Source organism: Ranitomeya variabilis, chromosome 6 (assembly GCF_051348905.1).
Source record: "Ranitomeya variabilis isolate aRanVar5 chromosome 6, aRanVar5.hap1, whole genome shotgun sequence".
Classification (NCBI taxonomy): domain Eukaryota; kingdom Metazoa; phylum Chordata; class Amphibia; order Anura; family Dendrobatidae; genus Ranitomeya; species Ranitomeya variabilis.
Window position 1 is genome coordinate 512,905,245 of NC_135237.1, and position 19,372 is coordinate 512,924,616.

The following is a 19,372-nucleotide window of genomic DNA, read 5'->3' on the forward strand; positions in this document are numbered from 1 at the left end:
CACACTGTTACACCAAGGTAGAGGCTAATAATGTAAAGCTAGCAGTAAAAGCAGATATATATGTGTCCAAGATGACAAGCCTTGCCAGAGAATAGGGCCAGTAGCAAAAGTACTCAGGGTATATCAAGAGTAAATAGTCCAGTCATTAAGTTACCATTTGAGTAAAAAAAAAGTGCAACATGCTAAAGTGCTGAAGGCATGTAGAGAGGTGAAGCACAGGAGAAAGTATATGTCAAAAATGGAGGAGATCAACTGAAAGCTTAAATATATAAGCAAGCAAGGTCAATAACCCATAGTATAAGGTGTAGGTGCATGGTTACCTGATGGTGAGCTGTGTAGATGCTTCACGTACCCCGACGCGCGTTTTGGACCTCATCTTCGACGGTCCGAAATGCGCATCAGGGTACTCGGACTGGCCCACAGCAAAACAGGAGAATCCTCCGGTGGGCCGATGTGCAGTATCAGGCCTCCACCCTCTTATATAAGCACTACTTGGCACAATATACAGTATTTGAATCACTATGTACAGACGCAGGCAGCATTTTATTTATTTCACAATCTACCCAGATCATTGTTATAGATATTTGTAATTGAGGATAATGTCACATTTGCATGTAGCTGAAAAGTGGGGCTCTGGAGTTGGTTACGGTGGGCCTTACGTACCCCAGTCCAATACTGTAACATGTCTTTAAAACGGTTCTCATAGAAATGTAATAAAATAAATAAAATACATTTAATTATTATACATTTTAATAAATACCTTTATTTAGCAAAAAATTATCAAACAAGTAAGCTTTATATAGTGCACTGTCAGAATTTTTAATATGTCAGCTGCCATCTATAGCAGTTTCCCAATCGACAGATAGTAGGACAGGCTGCGTAAAGACATCTTCATAGAGACAGAAGAGATAGAGCTATATAAGGGCTCTTCCGCTACACTCCACGCCTTTAGACTATGTGCACACGTTGCGGATTTTATGCATTTTTGCCATTTTTTTCGCTGCGAAAACACACACAACACAACCCATTGAATTCAATGGGATTCCACAATGGTGTGCTAATGCGTATTTTTCCGCGGTGGAATCGCATTGCTGAAAAATACGCATCATGCTCATTCTTTGTGCGGAATCACCGCGATTCCGCACACATATGAATGCATTGATCCGCCTACTTTCCGCATGGGGCTATGCCCACCATGCACAAAGTAAGCGGATCATGTGCGGATGGTACCCAGTGTCTGGAGGAGAGGAGACTCTCCTCCAGGAACTGGGCACCATATCCTGTGTAAAAAAAAGAATTAACATAAAAAATCGTGATATCCTCACCTTCCGGTGGCCCCCGCAGTCTTCCCGATCCTCGCGATGCTCCTGCCAGCTCCCGTTCCCAGGGAGGCATTATGCGAATCACCTGGATGACATAGCGGTCTTGCGTGATGCTACGTCATCTGGGGTTATTGTCGCAAGGCATCACTGAGAGTGGGAGTTGCCGGGAGCATCGCGAGGATTGGGAAGGCTGCGGGGCCGCCGGAAGGTGAGAATATCGCGATTTTTTATTATTTTTAACATTATATCTTTTTACTATTGATGCTGCATAGGCAGCATAAATAGTGCAAAGTTGGTCACACTTGTCAAACACTATGTTTGACAAGTGTGACCAACCTGTCAATCAGTTATCCAAGGGATGCTCAGAGCGCTTGGAAAACGCTTGCATTCTGCAAGCTAATAACGCTTGTAAAACACTTGTGTTTAGCGGGAAAACGCATGCGAATTCCGCATGCATTTTACCCGCGGTAGTGAGCTGCGGAATTGCCGCGGAAATTGCTGCAGCAATTCCGGTCGTGTGCACATAGCCTAAATGGTTCTGCCAGCGTGAGTGCCTCATGTTCTACTGCATCCTCTCCTGTCCGCCCTGCGACAGGGAACCGTATCAGGAATTAATCGTGAGTTAGCAGTGAACACTATTTCCACAGAGAAGCAAATTGTGCAGGCCCATCCTTGGTAGTAATGTAACTGAAGGACTGCGTAAATTAATATAGTAACTCGGTATATAACCGGCAGTCAGCCGATCCCTTTATTTAAGCCATTAACTGAGAAGATTCCATCTTAAATATCACGGTGACCATCTCTCCTGCTACCTAAAATTTCAAGCTTGTATAAAAGACTGTGATACCATCGCTATGGACTATGTATTTTGAAGTGAATACAGTGAAGACTCCCTTTTGATTACCTTAATACCCTTGTCAGTGTTCATCCTTGAAACTGCACACACAAACACACTACGAGGCTGTTAGGACTCAGTGTGAGGGACGCAGGGCTAGCACGCCACAATGCTGCCTGTGACACTCCTAATTTCTTTATTATTGGCCGGCCCTGGCGCCTATAACATTTAGTTTCCCCCCGGGTACTGCAATAGGATTAGATATACATCTCAGCAGACTGCATCACGCATAATGGACTTAGATACACAGCTCAGCAGACTGTATTACATATGATGGGCTTAGATACATGGCTTAGCAGACTGCATTGCACATGATGGGCTTAGATTCACGGCTCAGCAGAATGCATCACACATAAAATGGTTAGCTACATGGCTGCATCAAACATCACGGGCTTAGATACACAGCTCAGTGAGTCGCCCGCCAGGGCCGTGGGGTACCCGGTACCGGGTCCTGTGTTCACAGGGGGATGTCATGGTGGCAACCCGGTCCGTGGCCCTGGGCGCCCATGTAAACTATTAGGAGAACTATACTATTTGGAGTGCTATGTGGGGGTCATCACACTATTTGGAGTGCTATGTGCGGGCCATCACACTATTTGGAGTGCTATGTGGGGCCATCACACTATTTGGAGTGCTATGTGGGGGCCATCACACTATTTGGAGTGCTATGTGGGGGCCATCACACTATTTGGAGTGCTATGTGGGGCCATCACACTATTTGGAGTGCTATGTGGGGGCCATCACACTATTTGGAGTGCTATGTGGGGCCATCACACTATTTGGAGTGCTATGTGGGGGCCATCACACTATTTGGAGTGCTATGTGCGGGTCATCACACTATTTGGAGTGCTATGTGGGGCCATCACACTATTTGGAGTGCTATGTGCAGGCCATCACACTATATGGAGTGTTATGTGGGACCCATCATGCTACTTGGGGGCCATCATACTCTTTGGTGGGCTATGTGGGGGTCATCATACTATTTTAGGGGCATAATACTATTTGGAGGGCTATTTGGGAGCCATCATACTATTTGTAGTGCTATGTGGAGGCCATCATACTATTTCAGTGCTTTGTGGAGGGCCATCATGCTGTTTGGAGACCATCATGCTATTTTCAGGGGCCAATTATACTGTTTGGAGGGTTGTTTCGGGGCCAATTATACTGTGTGCAGGGTTGTGTGGGGTCCATTATACTGTGTGCAGGGTTGTGTGAGGTTTCTTAGTGTGTGGGAACACTTAGGGGCTTTAATAGAGGCAATAGTACTTTGTAAGGGCTGCAATGTTGTGGGATATGCTATTCTGTGATAATGCCAAATATTACTATTCTTTTTGGAGGGTAGGGAGGCAATTAGAAGTCTTGCTATGGGGCCCCATGATTTCTATGTACACCCCTGGCATCCGATTCCACAGTTTGTGTGTGGCATAATCAACGTCTCTGCTTTCATATACTCATATTTGGCAGGTTAGTTTCCCGACAACAGATTTTGAAGAAAAAAAATTGACTACCATGATAAATGGCACTTGTTGAGTTATTTTGGCCAAAGATTATTTTTCCCAAAAGCTTGATAAATCCCGAGCTTCACATGTGCAGGTAATAAATTGGACGTGATATGTATCCTATTTCTTGTATGGCATCAGAGAGGATTAAGCGCCCTTATTAATGGCCTCTCCCACATCTCTTCCTCCTATAACCCATGGTTGGCTTCCAGCCGTTTATGTACATGAATTTCTAGTGCCAGATATTCAGATGGAGCTATTAGGCATGAACTGCGTTTATAGAAAGCTGGGATCAATTTCAAGGAAAAAAAAAGTATAAAGAAAATAAGGAACTATAAAAATCAAATTAAAGAAAATTGCCTGGAAGATTACTGTACTTGAGAGCCATCTGTATCATTTTCCACTGATGATGCTTCGAGCAAACATATTGTAATTATGTCATTTAACTGAATGATCTCTTGATTTGGAGAGATAAGAAAACACAATGTTCTCCATGGATAAAGAGCCCCCTTTAGAAGTGTCTCAGTAGGGGTCTTCGGCTGCTCTGTAGTTTTTGACAATGACTCATGCGGATTATTGGATGTAATCCACAAAACACATCTTGTACGTATATGTCATCCTGATGCTGACTGATCTCCACATTTTGTGAAAGAAACATCCCACAATAAATGTCAAGGATTTTATGAGTGTTTGCCATCATGTCCTAACCTTGTAGGACATGAGAATAGAGATGGCCGAAACCAAACAGTAACGTTTGGGATCCATATCAGAACACCTACTGCTCGGGCACAGACATCGAACACGGACTTTACCAGGAAGTCCGTGTTACTGTTCGGTATCAGCCCCCCGAACACGGGGTGTTTGTTGCGCTGTCATGTGAATGACAGTGCGGCAAACACCGCTTCTGATCAGCGGTAAAATCATCACCGTCAATTAGACAGCCGCGGCTCCCACACTGTCAAAAGACAGCGTGAGCGCGCAGCTGTGATCGGAGGTATAAAGATTACCTCCAGTCACTGGTGTCAGCTGATGGGACTACTGCTCCCATCAGCTGAGGCCTGCTGCTGCTAATAACAGGGGAGTATTCATCAACCGGCTCCTGCGCTGTAAATATATAATAAAAAAAAAAACGACGTGGGTTCCCTGTATTTTTGATAACTAGCCAGGCAAAACTCCAAGCTGGGGGGCTGGGGGTTGCCACCCTCAGCTATCAGCTTCAGCAAGGCTGGTTATCAAGAATAGAAGGGTCCTTATGCTGTAATTTTTAATTATTTAATAAATAAATAATTTTAAAAAACGGAATGGGGTTCCACCCATTTTTGACAACCAGCCTTGCTGAAGTAGACAGCTGGGGTCTGGTATTCTCAGGCTGAAAAGGGGCCATGGATATTGGCCCCCAGACTAAAAATAGCAGCCCGCAGCTGCCCAGAAAAAGCACATCTATTAGATGAGCCAATTCTGGCACTTTGCCCGACTCTTCCCACTTGCCCTGTGGCGGTGGCAAGTGGGGTTCACATTTGTGAGGTTGATGTCACCTTTGTATTGTCTGGTGACATCAAGCCCATGGATTAGTAATGGAGAAGTGTCTATAAGACAACTATTCATTACTAATCGTCTAGTTGTTTTGTAAATAAAGACACAGCCAGAATAAAGTCTTTTATTTGAAATAAAACAAAACACTTTAACTTTTTTATTTTAAAATAACAAACACAGTTATACTCACCTAACGCTTAATTACACCTGAATCCCTCGTCTCCTGTAATAAAGCAAAAATAAAAAACAACAATATCTCTCACCTGTCCATCGTTTAGTCCCACGCTGTAATCCAAGTCTGGGTGATTAACATTTTTTAATCTGGACAGTGCCAAGATGCGATCATCCAGGCTGAGAACAACTAGTGAATGAGCTGCTGTGAGTGCAGCATCAGTGACCAGCGGAGACGTCATCGAGGTTACCTCCGGTCACTGAGGCTGCATTCCCAGCTGAGATGAACTGCGGTGACCTCACTGAGATCCCTGCTACCATGGTGAGAAAGTCATTCAGTGGATTAGGCATCAGGCGAGTATAACTGTGTTTGTTATTTTTAAATATAAAAGTAAAAGTGTGTCTTGTTTTATTTAAAAAAAAGACTTTATTCTGGCTGTTTATTTACCGTATAACTATAGGATTAGTAACGGATAGGTGTCTTATAGACGACTCTCCATTAGTAATCCGTGGGCTTGATGTCATCTGACAATACAAAGGTGACATCAGCCCCACATATATGAACCCCACTTGCCATCGCTACACGGCAAGTGGGAAGAGCCAGGCAAAGCACCAGAATTGGCGCATCTAATAGATGTGCCTTTTCTGTGTGGCTGAGTGATGATATTTTTAGGCTGGGTGGGCCAATAACCATCCCCCAGCTGTCTGCTTTAGCAAGGCTGGTTATGAAAAATACAGGGGAATCCACCTCATTTTTTTTTTATTATTTATTTACCGCACAGGAGGCAGATGATGAATACTCCCATCAGTCGCTCCTGCTCTCACTGTTATTAGCAGCAGCAGACATCGGCTGATGGGAGCGATGACCGGAGGTGAAGTTTATACCTGCGATCATAGCTGCAGGCTCACACAGTCTTTTGACAGCGTGGGAACCGCAGCTGTCTGACCAACGGTGTTTGCCACTTTGTCATGCACATGACCACATAGCAAACACTGGATGTTCTGACCCCCCATTCAAATGAATGGGGTCCCGTTTCGGGTCCGAGTACTGATCTGGTACCTGAACACAAACTTTTTATAACTATTTGGCCGAACCTGAACATCCAGGTATCCGCCCATCTCTCCATAAGACCCTTAGTGACCATCGGTCGGTAGGTCTAGGTTAGGGCTCACCTTGTGAGGTGCATCTCTAAGCCACAGGTCCGGGTGAGCACACGGGTCCTGGGTGTTGATGCAGCAGCAGGAAGCCACGGGGAGCGAAAACTTGGAACACTGTAGTGTAAGGGGGAGAAACTAACCAGGTTTGCCTCATCCATAATGGGTCCAGAACCGTCGGGTCTGTTACCTAGGATACAGGGGGGAGAGGTTGGGTGTCCCTGTGCTCAAGAGAAGGGGGCATGTCTAAGCAGTTAATGCACGTGCATAAATTCAAACAATTCAGGCGGGAATGGCGCGCACAGGAGAGTCCTGTCAGAGAAGATCAGGTGTGAGGCATCGGGCCGGGGGCTGACTGGAGCCGGGGATGAGAGGACGCACTGACAGGAACCGACCAACGGGGTCACGCTGAGACACCACAGATAACGCTGTCCTCGCTAACACCACTGTCCCTGCTTGCATCGCGGACCGTTAAGAGACTGCTGACTCAGCTGACGACGCTGACAAGACCACCCTGACTGGGAGTACTGACCCTGAGAGGCAAGGTCTGTGTACGGGATACAGGTGCTCATCAGTACTGCACAGCGGACCAAGCTGGCCATTATAGAGTGTGTCGGGACAGTGTCACAGGGTCCAGCAGTGTAGGGACTCTCACCGCTGAGGGAAGAGACTATTCCTCCTTCCTCCTTTCATCCGTTGGGGCCATGGCCCGTGATAATACCACAGACCATCACCGCCATCGCCAGATTCTCCAGAGGACATCGCCACTGCCAGGACCACCAGAGGACAATGCCATCATCAGGACCACAGGAGGACACCGTTAATGCCAGGGAAGTTCCCCCATTTTTCACAGAACTGTAACAGATCCCTTTCTGTCACATAATCTAAACGTCCTCAGTCACGGGCAGGAGCACACCCGTGGCTGATGCCCAAAGTGTTAAAAGTATTATTTGTATTATTCTCCCCTGTTCGTTAAAAAACCTTCCCCCCTATTAGTTCTCTCTGTATTAGGTATAACCTTGCTCCTTGTGTACATATCTCCCTGCAAGGAGTAATTACTGTTTATTAAAACCCTTGTTAGCACTTGGTCTGCCTCCTGTCCGTCACTGCATCTCACAACCTGCTTATACTAGGACGCAGGAAGACAGGAGGCAGGAAAGTGCAAAATAATGCAGAACAAGAGCAGACAGAGGTGAACAACAAAACATCAGGACTAAGAGTCTTAATACCAGGAAACAGGTGTGTGTTTTAGTGGGCATTATATAGGTCTAGGCAGATGATGCCATGGGCGTACACTGGGCCACTTGTAAAACCTGGCGTGGAGCACAGCAGAGGGCAGTGACGATAGGGGAAGGTGGTGAAGCGAGGCCGAGCCAAGTCAGATGCATAAAAGTCTATTTTATATTATTTTACTAAAGTGCCATATATTGTCTCTAAATCATGAAAACTGGAATACATTTGCTGAAGTCTTCAATAATGGAATATGAGATGTGCACACATGGCTGCCAAAGGATCATCATTGGCAGGCTGTTCTTCAGACAACATGTCTTTACTTTTTTACCAAGTTGATTTGGCAGTCATATGTGTTCAATCTGTGTGCAATACTAATAAAGGATATGGCACAAATACTAAAGCTACTGAAACATGTGAAAAGTACTCCAGAGAAGCGGAGAAACAGCAATGATGAATTGGGGACCATTTGATTCATTCACTGCAACAACTTGAACCATTCATATCAGCCAGAGAGGAAAGGAACGCAAAAGCAAATTATAAAACCCCAGAACTTGCAACGCATGAACGTAAACAAGCTAAACTCTACAACCCCAATTCAGTAAGACTGGTGTTTCTCACGTGCAAGAATAAGAACTCGCTGCACACAAATGCAAAATGTTGCATGTATAACATGACGCGGGGTGGTAACAGTAGGTGAGGTACTCGCCTCAGGAGGTGGTGGTCCTGGCTGGGTGTGTGGAGTTGTGTTGTGAGGGGGCTACGCCGCATGTAACCAATGTTGCTGGCTTGCCAGGACCAGATGTTTCACAGTAATGCTGACGCTCTGTAACTCCTGCTGAGGACACTCTACTCATCCCACGGACCCAGTCCTGCTTAGGCCCGTTATGTTCTAGCGTTATAAGCTCGGGGTCTTGTGGCTAGATGTCCTCTCCTAGGAATCATTTCCGGTAGGACACTCTGTCTCTTACTTACTTCTGCCCCGGATCTCGCTATCACCTTTTCCTCGGTCTCCACTCATTTAAAGTCACCCCAGAATGAAGCACCGCTCACCTTGGACCTTTAGGTCCACTCACTATGCACTACAGGCCCTATCTCACTCTCTGACAGGAACTTGTCACTTTCCCAGCAGCCCATCCCCTTCCACTCTGGGCTAGTTCCGAACATTAGCTCTAACTGTCAAACTACACATACCATTAATGCATAACACTATTCACATTATACATCACAACATCACATTACATCACATAGAATTTTATAACAATTACAAAAAACTGTTTCTTCAAGAGGGAAACAGGGGCAGCATGTCCATATCCTTACACACGTTAGTAAAATCACCCAATTAGCAATAGCCAAAGAAAAACACTCATCAAGAGGTGAACTGATAAGGAAGGATCTAAGACGCAGGCCCCGATAGGTTATGTTAAATTTCCTGTAAAGAAAATATTAGGCAAAATAGACATCCTCAAAAGAACCCCAAAAGACGGGCTATGCTGGCAATCCTAAATAAAGTGCAAAAGTAGGTGATTAAATTTATTTAACAAAATATTTTTTACACCATGGTACAACGTACACCATATTGGAAGAAAGAGGCCACTGTGCAGATGTAAAAAACAAGAAAGGTCTCAGCAGGAAAGTGTAAATGCAGATACGAACTTACAGGGAATTTATCAGTAGAAACAACCCTCCTGAGCCATCGACATGGGCACGTAGGTCACAAGAAGCTGAATAAAATTACACCTTGATATCTGTGATCCAACGTCTTATTCCTCAGAAATTCATGTTTTTTTAATATGTAAATGAGCTGTTAAGATCTATGGGCCGGACATAGATCTCCCCAAGAATCTGCCTCCAGAGCTAATTATAAATGACAGAGGGCGATACCAGTGTGAGACATGTAATGACTGACAGTCCGCTCTCCTGATCTACATGTCTCACAATTTGGAATTTTATTTTATGTCCGGAACATAGATCTTACGAGCGCATTTGAATATTAACCCCTTCATGCAGTGGCCATATTCTGTTTCTTTGATTTTTGTTTTATCCTCCCTTCTATCAAGAGCTATAACTTTTTTTTTTTTCCATACACATAGCCGTATGAGGGCTTGTTTTTTGCGGGATGAGTTGTACCTTTGAATGACACCATTCATATTAGCATGTGATGCACTGGAAAAAGGGATAAAATTCAAGTGCATTAAAATTACAAAAAAGGTGCAATTTCCAAACTGTTTTTTTTTATTTTTTTTAATTTATCATGCTCATTATACGGTAAACCTGACCTGCCATTATGATTCTGCAGGTCGGTACGGGTACACGGATACCAAACATGTATAGTTTCTTCTTTATTTAAGTGGTAAAAAAAAATGTTGTAAAAAATAAAAAATATGTTGCTTGTGTCGCCATTTTCCGAGACCCGTAACATTTTCATTTTTCGAGCTCTGGGGCTCGGTGAGGGCTATTTTTTTGCCCTCTGAACTGACGCTTTTAGATACAATGTTTTAATCGCCCATTGTTGCATTTTATTGCAATATTATGGCGGCCAACATTACGCCAATTGTCGATCGGATTAATTTATTTAGTGATTCCAAATATGTGTGATTTTTTTTTAATAGGGTAAAAGGGGGTGATTTGAACTTTTTTTTTTATATATATTTTTTAGAACATTTTTTCTCACTTTATTTTACAGTATTTAATAATCCCATCTGTCATGGCAACCCACGGGCGACCTGCGATGACGTCATAGGGGCGCCGATAGGCATGAGGAATGATGCCCACCCTGCTGACGTTTAATTGTGCTGTCAGATTTAACAGGTTTGGAAACAGCTCCGCTCCACCCATTAGAGGCACATGATGGCTGAATTAGTCATCATCTGCTGGGAAAGATGAAGCGTCCCATTACAGGCCCCTGACTGGCTGCTTGGATCACATGACATAACGCCCTGTAGCCCAGAGAGACCCGGCGTTGGCACCAGAGGGTGTTTTTCTTCTAGGTGGTGTTTTTATTTGAGGTGTTGTTATCCTATTCGGAGAAATATAGTGATTCATAAAGGGTTGCCCAAGTGGTGGACAGCCCCTTTAAGCAGTTAAGATGGGATTGTTCAGTTGTGAACAACCCCTTTAACAGAGATCCAGTTGGTAGCTAAACAGAGACAGTCCTTTTTGTTGAGGCCAGCCAAATAATCAAGTGAATAAAACACAGCAGGAGCAGCCATCATCATTCCTTCCCACAATGCATCCTGTCTCCATGCAGGTAAGGGCAAAGTGGAGTAAGCAAAATGGCCGCCCGCGCCTCTGTTGAGGAAAAACCTGGTAGGAGCCTGGCGTCACTGTGGAGGACTATGGAAGCTGAAAAACACACACTCCATGTTCTGCAGCTGCATGTATTTAGTTGTGTGAAATCCTGTTCTTCCTTCCTGCATAAGATGTAGTCGTGGCCGAGTGGTTAAGGCGATGGACTAGAAATCCATTGGGGTCTCCCCGCGCAGGTTCGAATCCTGCCGACTACGTTATTTTTTTTTTCCCCCACTAATATTTGACATCAGTATAATCTTTATTATACTGAAGCTTGATGTGTGAGAGAATGTCTTTAATATAACGCGGATGCCGATACTTTGTGTTGCATGGTTTGGGTCATTATATATCCGCGCATGCGCTGTTGCGCAACGTAGTTTGACTCCTTCAGCGTTCCGTCCAAGGGTTTCCTAGCAACAGGCCGCTGCGTGGGGACAGAGCTAGCGCCTGTGTGATGGCTGATGATGATCTGGATCAGCTCCTGGACGAGGTGGAGAGCAAGTACTGTCACCCGGGGCCGGGCGGAGCAGCGAGCAGGGCGGCTGACAGGAAGGAGGCGAAGAGGTGCGGAGGAGGCCATGATGGCAGGGGCGAGGGGTAGTGAGCGGTGACGGGTAATGGCAGTATCGCGATAGTCCTGTCTCCCGGAGACACCCGTCATTAGTGTTGGTTGAGACCCTTCCTGGCACGACTGTTACTGCAGGGGGCGCCATGGTCCTGACACTGGGGGGTACAGGAGCCATCCGTGTGTGTGCGACCCCCTAACACTGGTCGTCTGTCTGCAGTATAGCCCACTGGTTAACCCCTTCCTGAAGGAGCAAGTTTCAGTTTTTGCTCTTTCGTTTTTTCCAAGAGCCATCATTTTTATTTCTCAGTACGGGGGGAGCGGGGGTTGTGTTTGCGAGACGAGGGGTCGTTCATGACTCCATTAATATTACCATGCTGGAAAACGGGAAATAAAGAAATCCAAGCGGAGGGAATTGGTATAAAATGAAATTCCTCCATTGTTTTTGGGGCGTTTTGTTTTTACGTCCTTCGTTTTGCAGTAAGAAGTGTGACTGCTGACTTGTGAATGACCAGCCGACGGCCTGTGCGCAGCGGGGTCTGCATTATACATACTCCCCGCCGGGGCCTCGCTCCATATATGTGTACTAGTGACATGGCCGGCGACTCACTGTGTACAAGTGTACGGAGGTGACGCTGCGCCCACTGGCCGGGGGTGTGTATCACTCCTACAATCCCCCACAGTGACTGCAGACTTGTGAATGACCAGCCGACGGCCTGTGCGCAGCGGGGATTGGGTCTGCATTATCCATACTCCCCGCTGGGTCCTCGCTCCATATATGTGTACTAGTGACATGGCCGACGACTCACTGTGTACAAGTGTACGGAGGTGACGCTGCGCCCACTGGCCGGGGGTGTGTATCACTCCTACAATCCCCCACAGTGACTGCAGACTTGTGAATGACCAGCCGACGGCCTGTGCGCAGCGGGGATTGGGTCTGCATTATCCATACTCCCCGCTGGGTCCTCGCTCCATATATGTGTACTAGTGACATGGCCAGCGACTCACTGTGTACAAGTGTACGGAGGTGACGCTGCGCCCACTGGCCGGGGGTGTGTATCACTCCTACAATCCCCCACAGTGACTGCAGACTTGTGAATGACCAGCCGACGGCCTGTGCGCAGCGGGGTCTGCAGTGTACATGCTCCCCGCCGGGGCCTCGCTCCATATATGTGTACTAGTGACATGGCCAGCGACTCACTGTGTACAAGTGTACGGAGGTGACGCTGCGCCCACTGGCCGGGGGTGTGTATCACTCCTACAATCCCCCACAGTGACTGCAGACTTGTGAATGACCAGCCGACGGCCTGTGCGCAGCGGGGATTGGGTCTGCATTATCCATACTCCCCGCTGGGTCCTCGCTCCATATATGTGTACTAGTGACATGGCCGGCGACTCACTGTGTACAAGTGCACGGAGGTGACGCTGCGCCCACTGGCCGGGGGTGTGTATCACTCCTACAATCCCCCACAGTGACTGCTGACTTGTGAATGACCAGCCGACGGCCTGTGCGCAGCGGGGTCTGCAGTGTACATGCTCCCCGCCGGGGCCTCGCTCCATATATGTGTACTAGTGACATGGCCGACGACTCACTGTGTACAAGTGCACGGAGGTGACGCTGCGCCCACTGGCCGGGGGTGTGTATCACTCCTACAATCCCCCACAGTGACTGCTGACTTGTGAATGACCAGCCGACGGCCTGTGCGCAGCGGGGTCTGCAGTGTACATGCTCCCCGCCGGGGCCTCGCTCCATATATGTGTACTAGTGACATGGCCGGCGACTCACTGTGTACAAGTGCACGGAGGTGACGCTGCGCCCACTGGCCGGGGGTGTGTATCACTCCTACAATCCCCCACAGTGACTGCTGACTTATTGCTTTGCACTGGACAACCCCTTTAAACTCATTAGCTCCATCCCACTGATATGACAATGGGAGCGATTCATTAAGGCGCGAACACCAGAAATTTGACGTAAACATGTTAATAAGTTGCGCAAAAATATTGGCTTCCATACGTCAACCCCTCGATTTCATCATAAGTTCCGGTGGTGTATCCAAGGAGGTGAGGGAGAGGGGGGGATTTTGGAGCTGTTCACACTGGAATCTAGATGGATCCGTTGCTGTAATTAGAGAGTAGCGGGTGCTGTAATTAGAGAGTAGCAGGTGCTGTACTTGCTGGTGATTGCAGCTGAGGGTAGCTTCCCGCACAACCAGTTGGATAAAAACCTCAACACTTTACTCGTTTCTGGAGCACTAAGACGCCATTAATCATAGGATATGATTATGGATTTTATCCAGTTGGTTGTGCCGGAAATTACCTTCTTTCTGCAGTGGCGCATTGTATTCCACCAATGTACGTCATTCTTCGGCGGCGCACATTTTTCGATGACATCGCTCGCTAGGCACCAGATGCGACTGATTTAGGTCACTGAACTCCAGCGAATGCTTCATTAATACTCGCGTGTAGAGATGGGCAAACACCGCGTCGTTCGGGTCTGGCGGGTTCGGCCGAGCAGTTACAAAAAGTTCGGGTTCGAGTACACGGACCCCATTCATTTGAATGTGGGGCCCGAACATCCAGTGTTCCAGTGTCATCATGTGGATGACAGCGCAGCAAACACCACTTCTTATCAGTGGTGAAATCATCCCCGCCGGTCAGAGACAATGTGAGCGCTCAGCTGTCATCAGAGTTTTTCTAGTGGGGATGTCACAGAGGTCATGTCAGTTCAGCCCGGCTGGGAACGGAGCCTCAGTGACCGGAGGTAAGCTCGATGACGTCACCGCCAGTCACTGAGGCTGCGCTCCCAGCTGTTCAGTCACCAGTGGTTCTCAGCCTGGACGGTCACACCTTGGCACAGTCCAGGTTGAAAACTGTTATTCCCCCAGACATGGATTATGGTTTCATCTTATATATGGTAATCTCCAAGCTAAGAGATCAACCGACTCCTTTACCAATGTGACCTGCAGTTAATTATGTTTTATAGGGATTTATTGCTTACTTTCAGATCTAAGAATCCTTTAGCGATCACACCGGTGGATGATGAAAACGTTGATGAATTGATTGAAGATATACTCGATGTTCGCTTCTGTGAAGAAAACAAGGTACGATCTTTAAAGTGCACATTCCGGCAGCACTATCTGGTTGGTGATTAGTTGCAGCGGTCACGAGTTCAGCATGATCTCAAAGTTGCAGCAAATGAATGAAGGCCATCAGGAAGATTCAGGCCATGTAACAGATAAGTAGTGCTCCTTTAGGCATTTCCGCTCCCGTGATTGATCTTGGACAACCCCTTTAGAATAGTGTGGAGGTGTGCAAGCTCTATTTATTGTCAATTTGACTGCTGGAAAGAGCGGAGCGCTGAACTCTGCTTTCTTTTGCGGTCTCATAAACCGTGAATGCAGCACAGGTCATGTATTGACACCTCCACTCCATTGAAGATGGGGTTCCCCGTTCTTGAGATCATTGGAGTCTCGGTGGGAATCTCGGCGATCATCAAGATATCCCAGTATATATTGTTTTGGTGTGGCTTTTGCATATGCGTATTTGAAGCATGGAAAATTGCCGTATTTTTCGAAATGCAAGACACACCTTATCATAAGCGGCATCCCAGTTATAGACTGCAGAAAAAAGGGGAAAAAAAATCCTATTAATTAAAACTTCCCTAGCGGTGTAGCGATCATTCTCTCATTTTAATGTACTAGGGTAGAATAGAAAGGTAATCAATATATTGTTAGTGTGTCTCTCCAGTGTTATACTCACAACACAGCTCTGCTACATGTACATATAAACACAGAGCTCTTCTACATATGCACATATACATACCACTGCTTGAAAAAGGTTTTATATACTGAACCGAACCGTCGCCATCATGGACTAAATAAAATAGCTCCTTATTCATAGACCGTGGTGTGCTGCTTCCCTTTTTTGGACTACTACATGCAAGGTTTGGTATATGCCTGTGGAAGCTTTATTGCACCCAGACTCTTTATATGTTGAATGTGCTGCTCTGTTTTTCCATTTTTTGTACACACAGCTCTGCTACATGTGCTTATAAAGACACACACAGCTTTGCTACATGCACTTCTAAGCACACAGAGCTTTGCTTCAGATGCACCAATAGATGCACAGTTATGCTACATGCACAAATAGATACACACAGCTCTGCTACATGTGCATACATAGATGCACACAGCTCTGCTATACAATCACATATAGACATACACTGCTCTGCTGCATGCCCATATAGACATGCACAGCTCTCTGCTGCATGGCCATATAGACATACACAGCTCTGTTGCATGGCCATATAGACATACACAGCTCTGTTGCATGGCCATATAGACATACACAGCTCTGTTGCATGGCCATATAGACATACACAGCTCTGTTGCATGGCCATATAGACATACACAGCTCTGTTGCATGGCCATATAGACATACACAGCTCTGTTGCATGGTCATATAGACATACACAGCTCTGCTGCATGGCCATATAGACATACACAGCCCTCTGCTGCCTGCCCATATAGACATGCACAGCTCTGCTGCATGCCCATGTAGGCATGCACAGCTCTGTTGCATGCCCATGCAGGCATGCACAGCTCTGTTGCATGCCCATGCAGGCATGCACAGCTCTGCTGCATGCCCATGCAGGCATGCACAGCTCTGCTGCATGCCTGTCACGATTCACTCCGTGACTGTCACCAATTGTCAAGATCCCTTAGCCGCTGCCCACAATATGTCACGGATTGGGGTGACTTTAGACCAGCAGACGGCTATCACATGTGCAGGGGGCTTATCCTAGTTTTCCCTCCACTGCCACAATGTGATGAAAACACACACCCGAGGCTATTGACCTCTTAGTTTACAGCAGGGGCTTATTTTAGGTATCCCACTGCTCTTCAGTATACCATGAACTGCAGGGATTTGTGTATATCCCGCTTACAGTTCCACTTAAACCTTGCAGCTCTCTGGCGCCCCCCTTACTGTCAGGTCAGATTAGGTACTGCACCTAGGGTGATTAGTCGCCAGAAACGCTGCCTGCTATGTACTGGCTATTGGGTGCACTGCAGCGATGCGATAACTACTCCCACTCAGGCAGGAACAATAATTATCAAGCCGCAGTCGCTACAGTGACCCCCAAAAGCCTGCACACGGTCGCTGCCACCAGCTCCAATTGAACGGGTCTGGAGCCAACCCAAAAACAGTAGCGTAATTCCCTTCAGAGACAGGGTACGGTTTAGGGCAGGAAGAACGAACTAGTATTAAATATTATACCCCATAAATGATTTTTAGGCAGTGTTTATAAAATATTTTACAAAGATGTTACAAGTGAGACAATTGCAAATATGTACAAGGTAATTATAAAAATAAAAGGATTAAATGAAGAAAAGGTAACACTCACATATTCTCAGATCATTGCATTGCAGGCTAGGAGAGCTTTCCATCTATCCCAGTGCATTTGCACTCGCAGTCTGGTCGCTTCAGGTAAAAACTCACAACTACTCCCCCCCTGGAAGCCTGCCAGCAACTTTATAACCTACAGCCTGTGACCTCACAGAAAGGGCTGGTTTTTCCAACCCCTCCTACTTCTTCAGTATTACTCACTGGGCATTAAATATATCTGATGCCCGTAACTTTGCTACAGAACATAAAATAATCGCACCATACCCATCCTTCATCTCGTAGTATCGTGGGCATTCCGATGAGATCAAATATGTCCTATTTGTCACGCACACTGACAGAGAAATCCCTACCTCTGTACCAGATGGAGCTAGAAACCTGTGTTTCGAGGGATGGGTAGATCCTCCGAGTGTGATTATGACGATATATTTTTGTGTTCGTATTTTAAATCGTTTGCCTAATATCTTCCAAAAACAGAACAAAAGACTTTCATGATTCTAGAAGCTTCTAGTCCACGGATAGCTGGACAAGAGCGTACGCGGCAGGAAATGCCGGTCGTAAATGCCTTTCTTCAATAAAACTCCCCTCTCACATACATTGGCAAGGCAGCTCTACTCTGAAGTAAAAGACAAGGGGGGTTTCTTAGCCCACATCCTGGGCTGACAAGAGAACTAAACTTATGATATTTCATACCATATCGTGACTCTGCTGCATGCCCATGCCCATGCCCTTCTCGTGCAGAAGGTCCTTCAGCTGCTCAGCTCGTGCATCCTCTGTTCAGTTCCCACAGCATCTTCTCCTGCTCTTCACCGATCACATAGATCAGAGCACAGCATGAGGAGAGGCAGCAGCTCTCTCTGATCGGGAAGGATACAGTGTCAGCATTCTCCTCCATCACAGGAAGCTACCTTCGGACTATAAGACGCAAACCTTTTAACAAGAGTTTTTCTTGTTACATAAGTGTCTTATAGTCCGAAAAATACAATCAGTTTAAAGAAAACATTTGCAAGGGAATTTCTCAGGAAATGTTCCTTTCCCCCCATGCTAGTATCTTCCTTCGTTTTTGGAGGCAAGTAATAGAAAATAGAATAGCTCATTAAAAAGTCTCCAGAATACTAAAGGGGTTGTTCACTTTGAATTTACAGGATTTTTTTTTAAACAAAGAGTCCCGAATATCTGGATTCTGTAGAGGAACCTAGAAACATAAAAGGTAGATTTTTCGTACCCACCATAAAATCTGTTTCTCATAGTCTTATTGGGGCACACAGTACCATGGAATAGTTTGCTACCACTTGGAGGCTGACACCATTATTGATGACCTCCCTGACCTAAAGATCGCCGATTGCCCCAAGCCATGTCTCCTTAAAAAGGAGAAAGCGAGCACCCACCCTGGAAGAATGATCTAGTGGGAGCTACCTTTCAAGCACTGACTTTCTCATTGCCCCTGAACCCGGACGGCCTAGCCCCTTATGAAGAATGTCGTCCAGCGGTAGTTTGCCTTAATGTAGCTGTCCTAAGTGACCTTCAATCTAACCTGCCGACCCAGCCCATCCGTTGCTGGAAAGTGAGGAAAGGGACGGACCTGCAAGGCCCCACGCCTCCTAAAAGGACGGCTGGCCTTGGGTTGAGGAAGCAGGGTGCTTCTGCTGCCTGTAGCTACCAAAATTATCTCATCTAGCCTGGTTCCAAATACACGAGACCCCTGGAGAGGTAGTCCTGTCAGCGATCTTTTTGAAGCTACATCGAGCCTCCACACTTTGAGCCACAGCATTCGTCGAATCGCTGTGCAATTTTTTGCCGCCTAAGGATGCTGAACAGAAATATTTTCCTGCCTGCGCAATCTGGTCCGCAATATCAGCTAATTTTAAATCCTGGGAACCTGAGCAAAAAAAACTTTGTCGCAAATGTTAAGCCCACGCCGTCAACGCCTTGGAGACCCAACTCCTATCAACAAAAACGGAAGCATATGCCAATTCAAATTAAAAATTTATATATTTTATTATACAGAACATGTACACAAATAACGAGGAGACATAAAATACAGAATAGCTGCTACTACAGAGCCACGTCCTCCATGCACAAATATCCATATAGCCTGTGTATCTACATGAATCAAAGAATGCTATAATATATTATGGTACATATAAGGTATAAATTGCACCTAGATTAGAGTATCTACCACAAAATAATAAGGGCATAAACAGAAGTGTATCACAAAAAAGGTCTATATGCCAAAGATGAACAAATTTATAAATAGCTTAATACTGCACAATATACATATAAATGTTGTTATTATTCATTGGACGCT

General features: G+C 46.0%; 1 protein-coding gene and 1 non-coding gene across 3 annotated transcripts in view; both read left to right on the forward strand.

The window, feature by feature from the left end:
* The first annotated feature begins 11,229 nt into the window (after window positions 1-11,229).
* On the forward strand, window positions 11,230-11,311 carry TRNAS-AGA (transfer RNA serine (anticodon AGA)). The gene has a single exon. It is a non-coding gene; the product is annotated as a tRNA-Ser (tRNA).
* Window positions 11,312-11,499: 188 nt separating this feature from the next.
* CFAP418 (cilia and flagella associated protein 418) overlaps window positions 11,500-19,372 on the forward strand; it is a 67,652-nt gene continuing 59,779 nt past the window's right edge. Inside the window, exons 1-2 of one of the 2 annotated variants that reach the window (XM_077270935.1) lie at window positions 11,500-11,660; window positions 14,666-14,762. In XM_077270935.1, the coding sequence (XP_077127050.1) occupies window positions 11,551-11,660; window positions 14,666-14,762 (207 nt within the window). In that variant the 5' untranslated portion in view covers window positions 11,500-11,550. The remainder of the gene's footprint in view (window positions 11,661-14,665; window positions 14,763-19,372) is intronic. The other variant, XM_077270934.1, reaches the window with a different exon arrangement.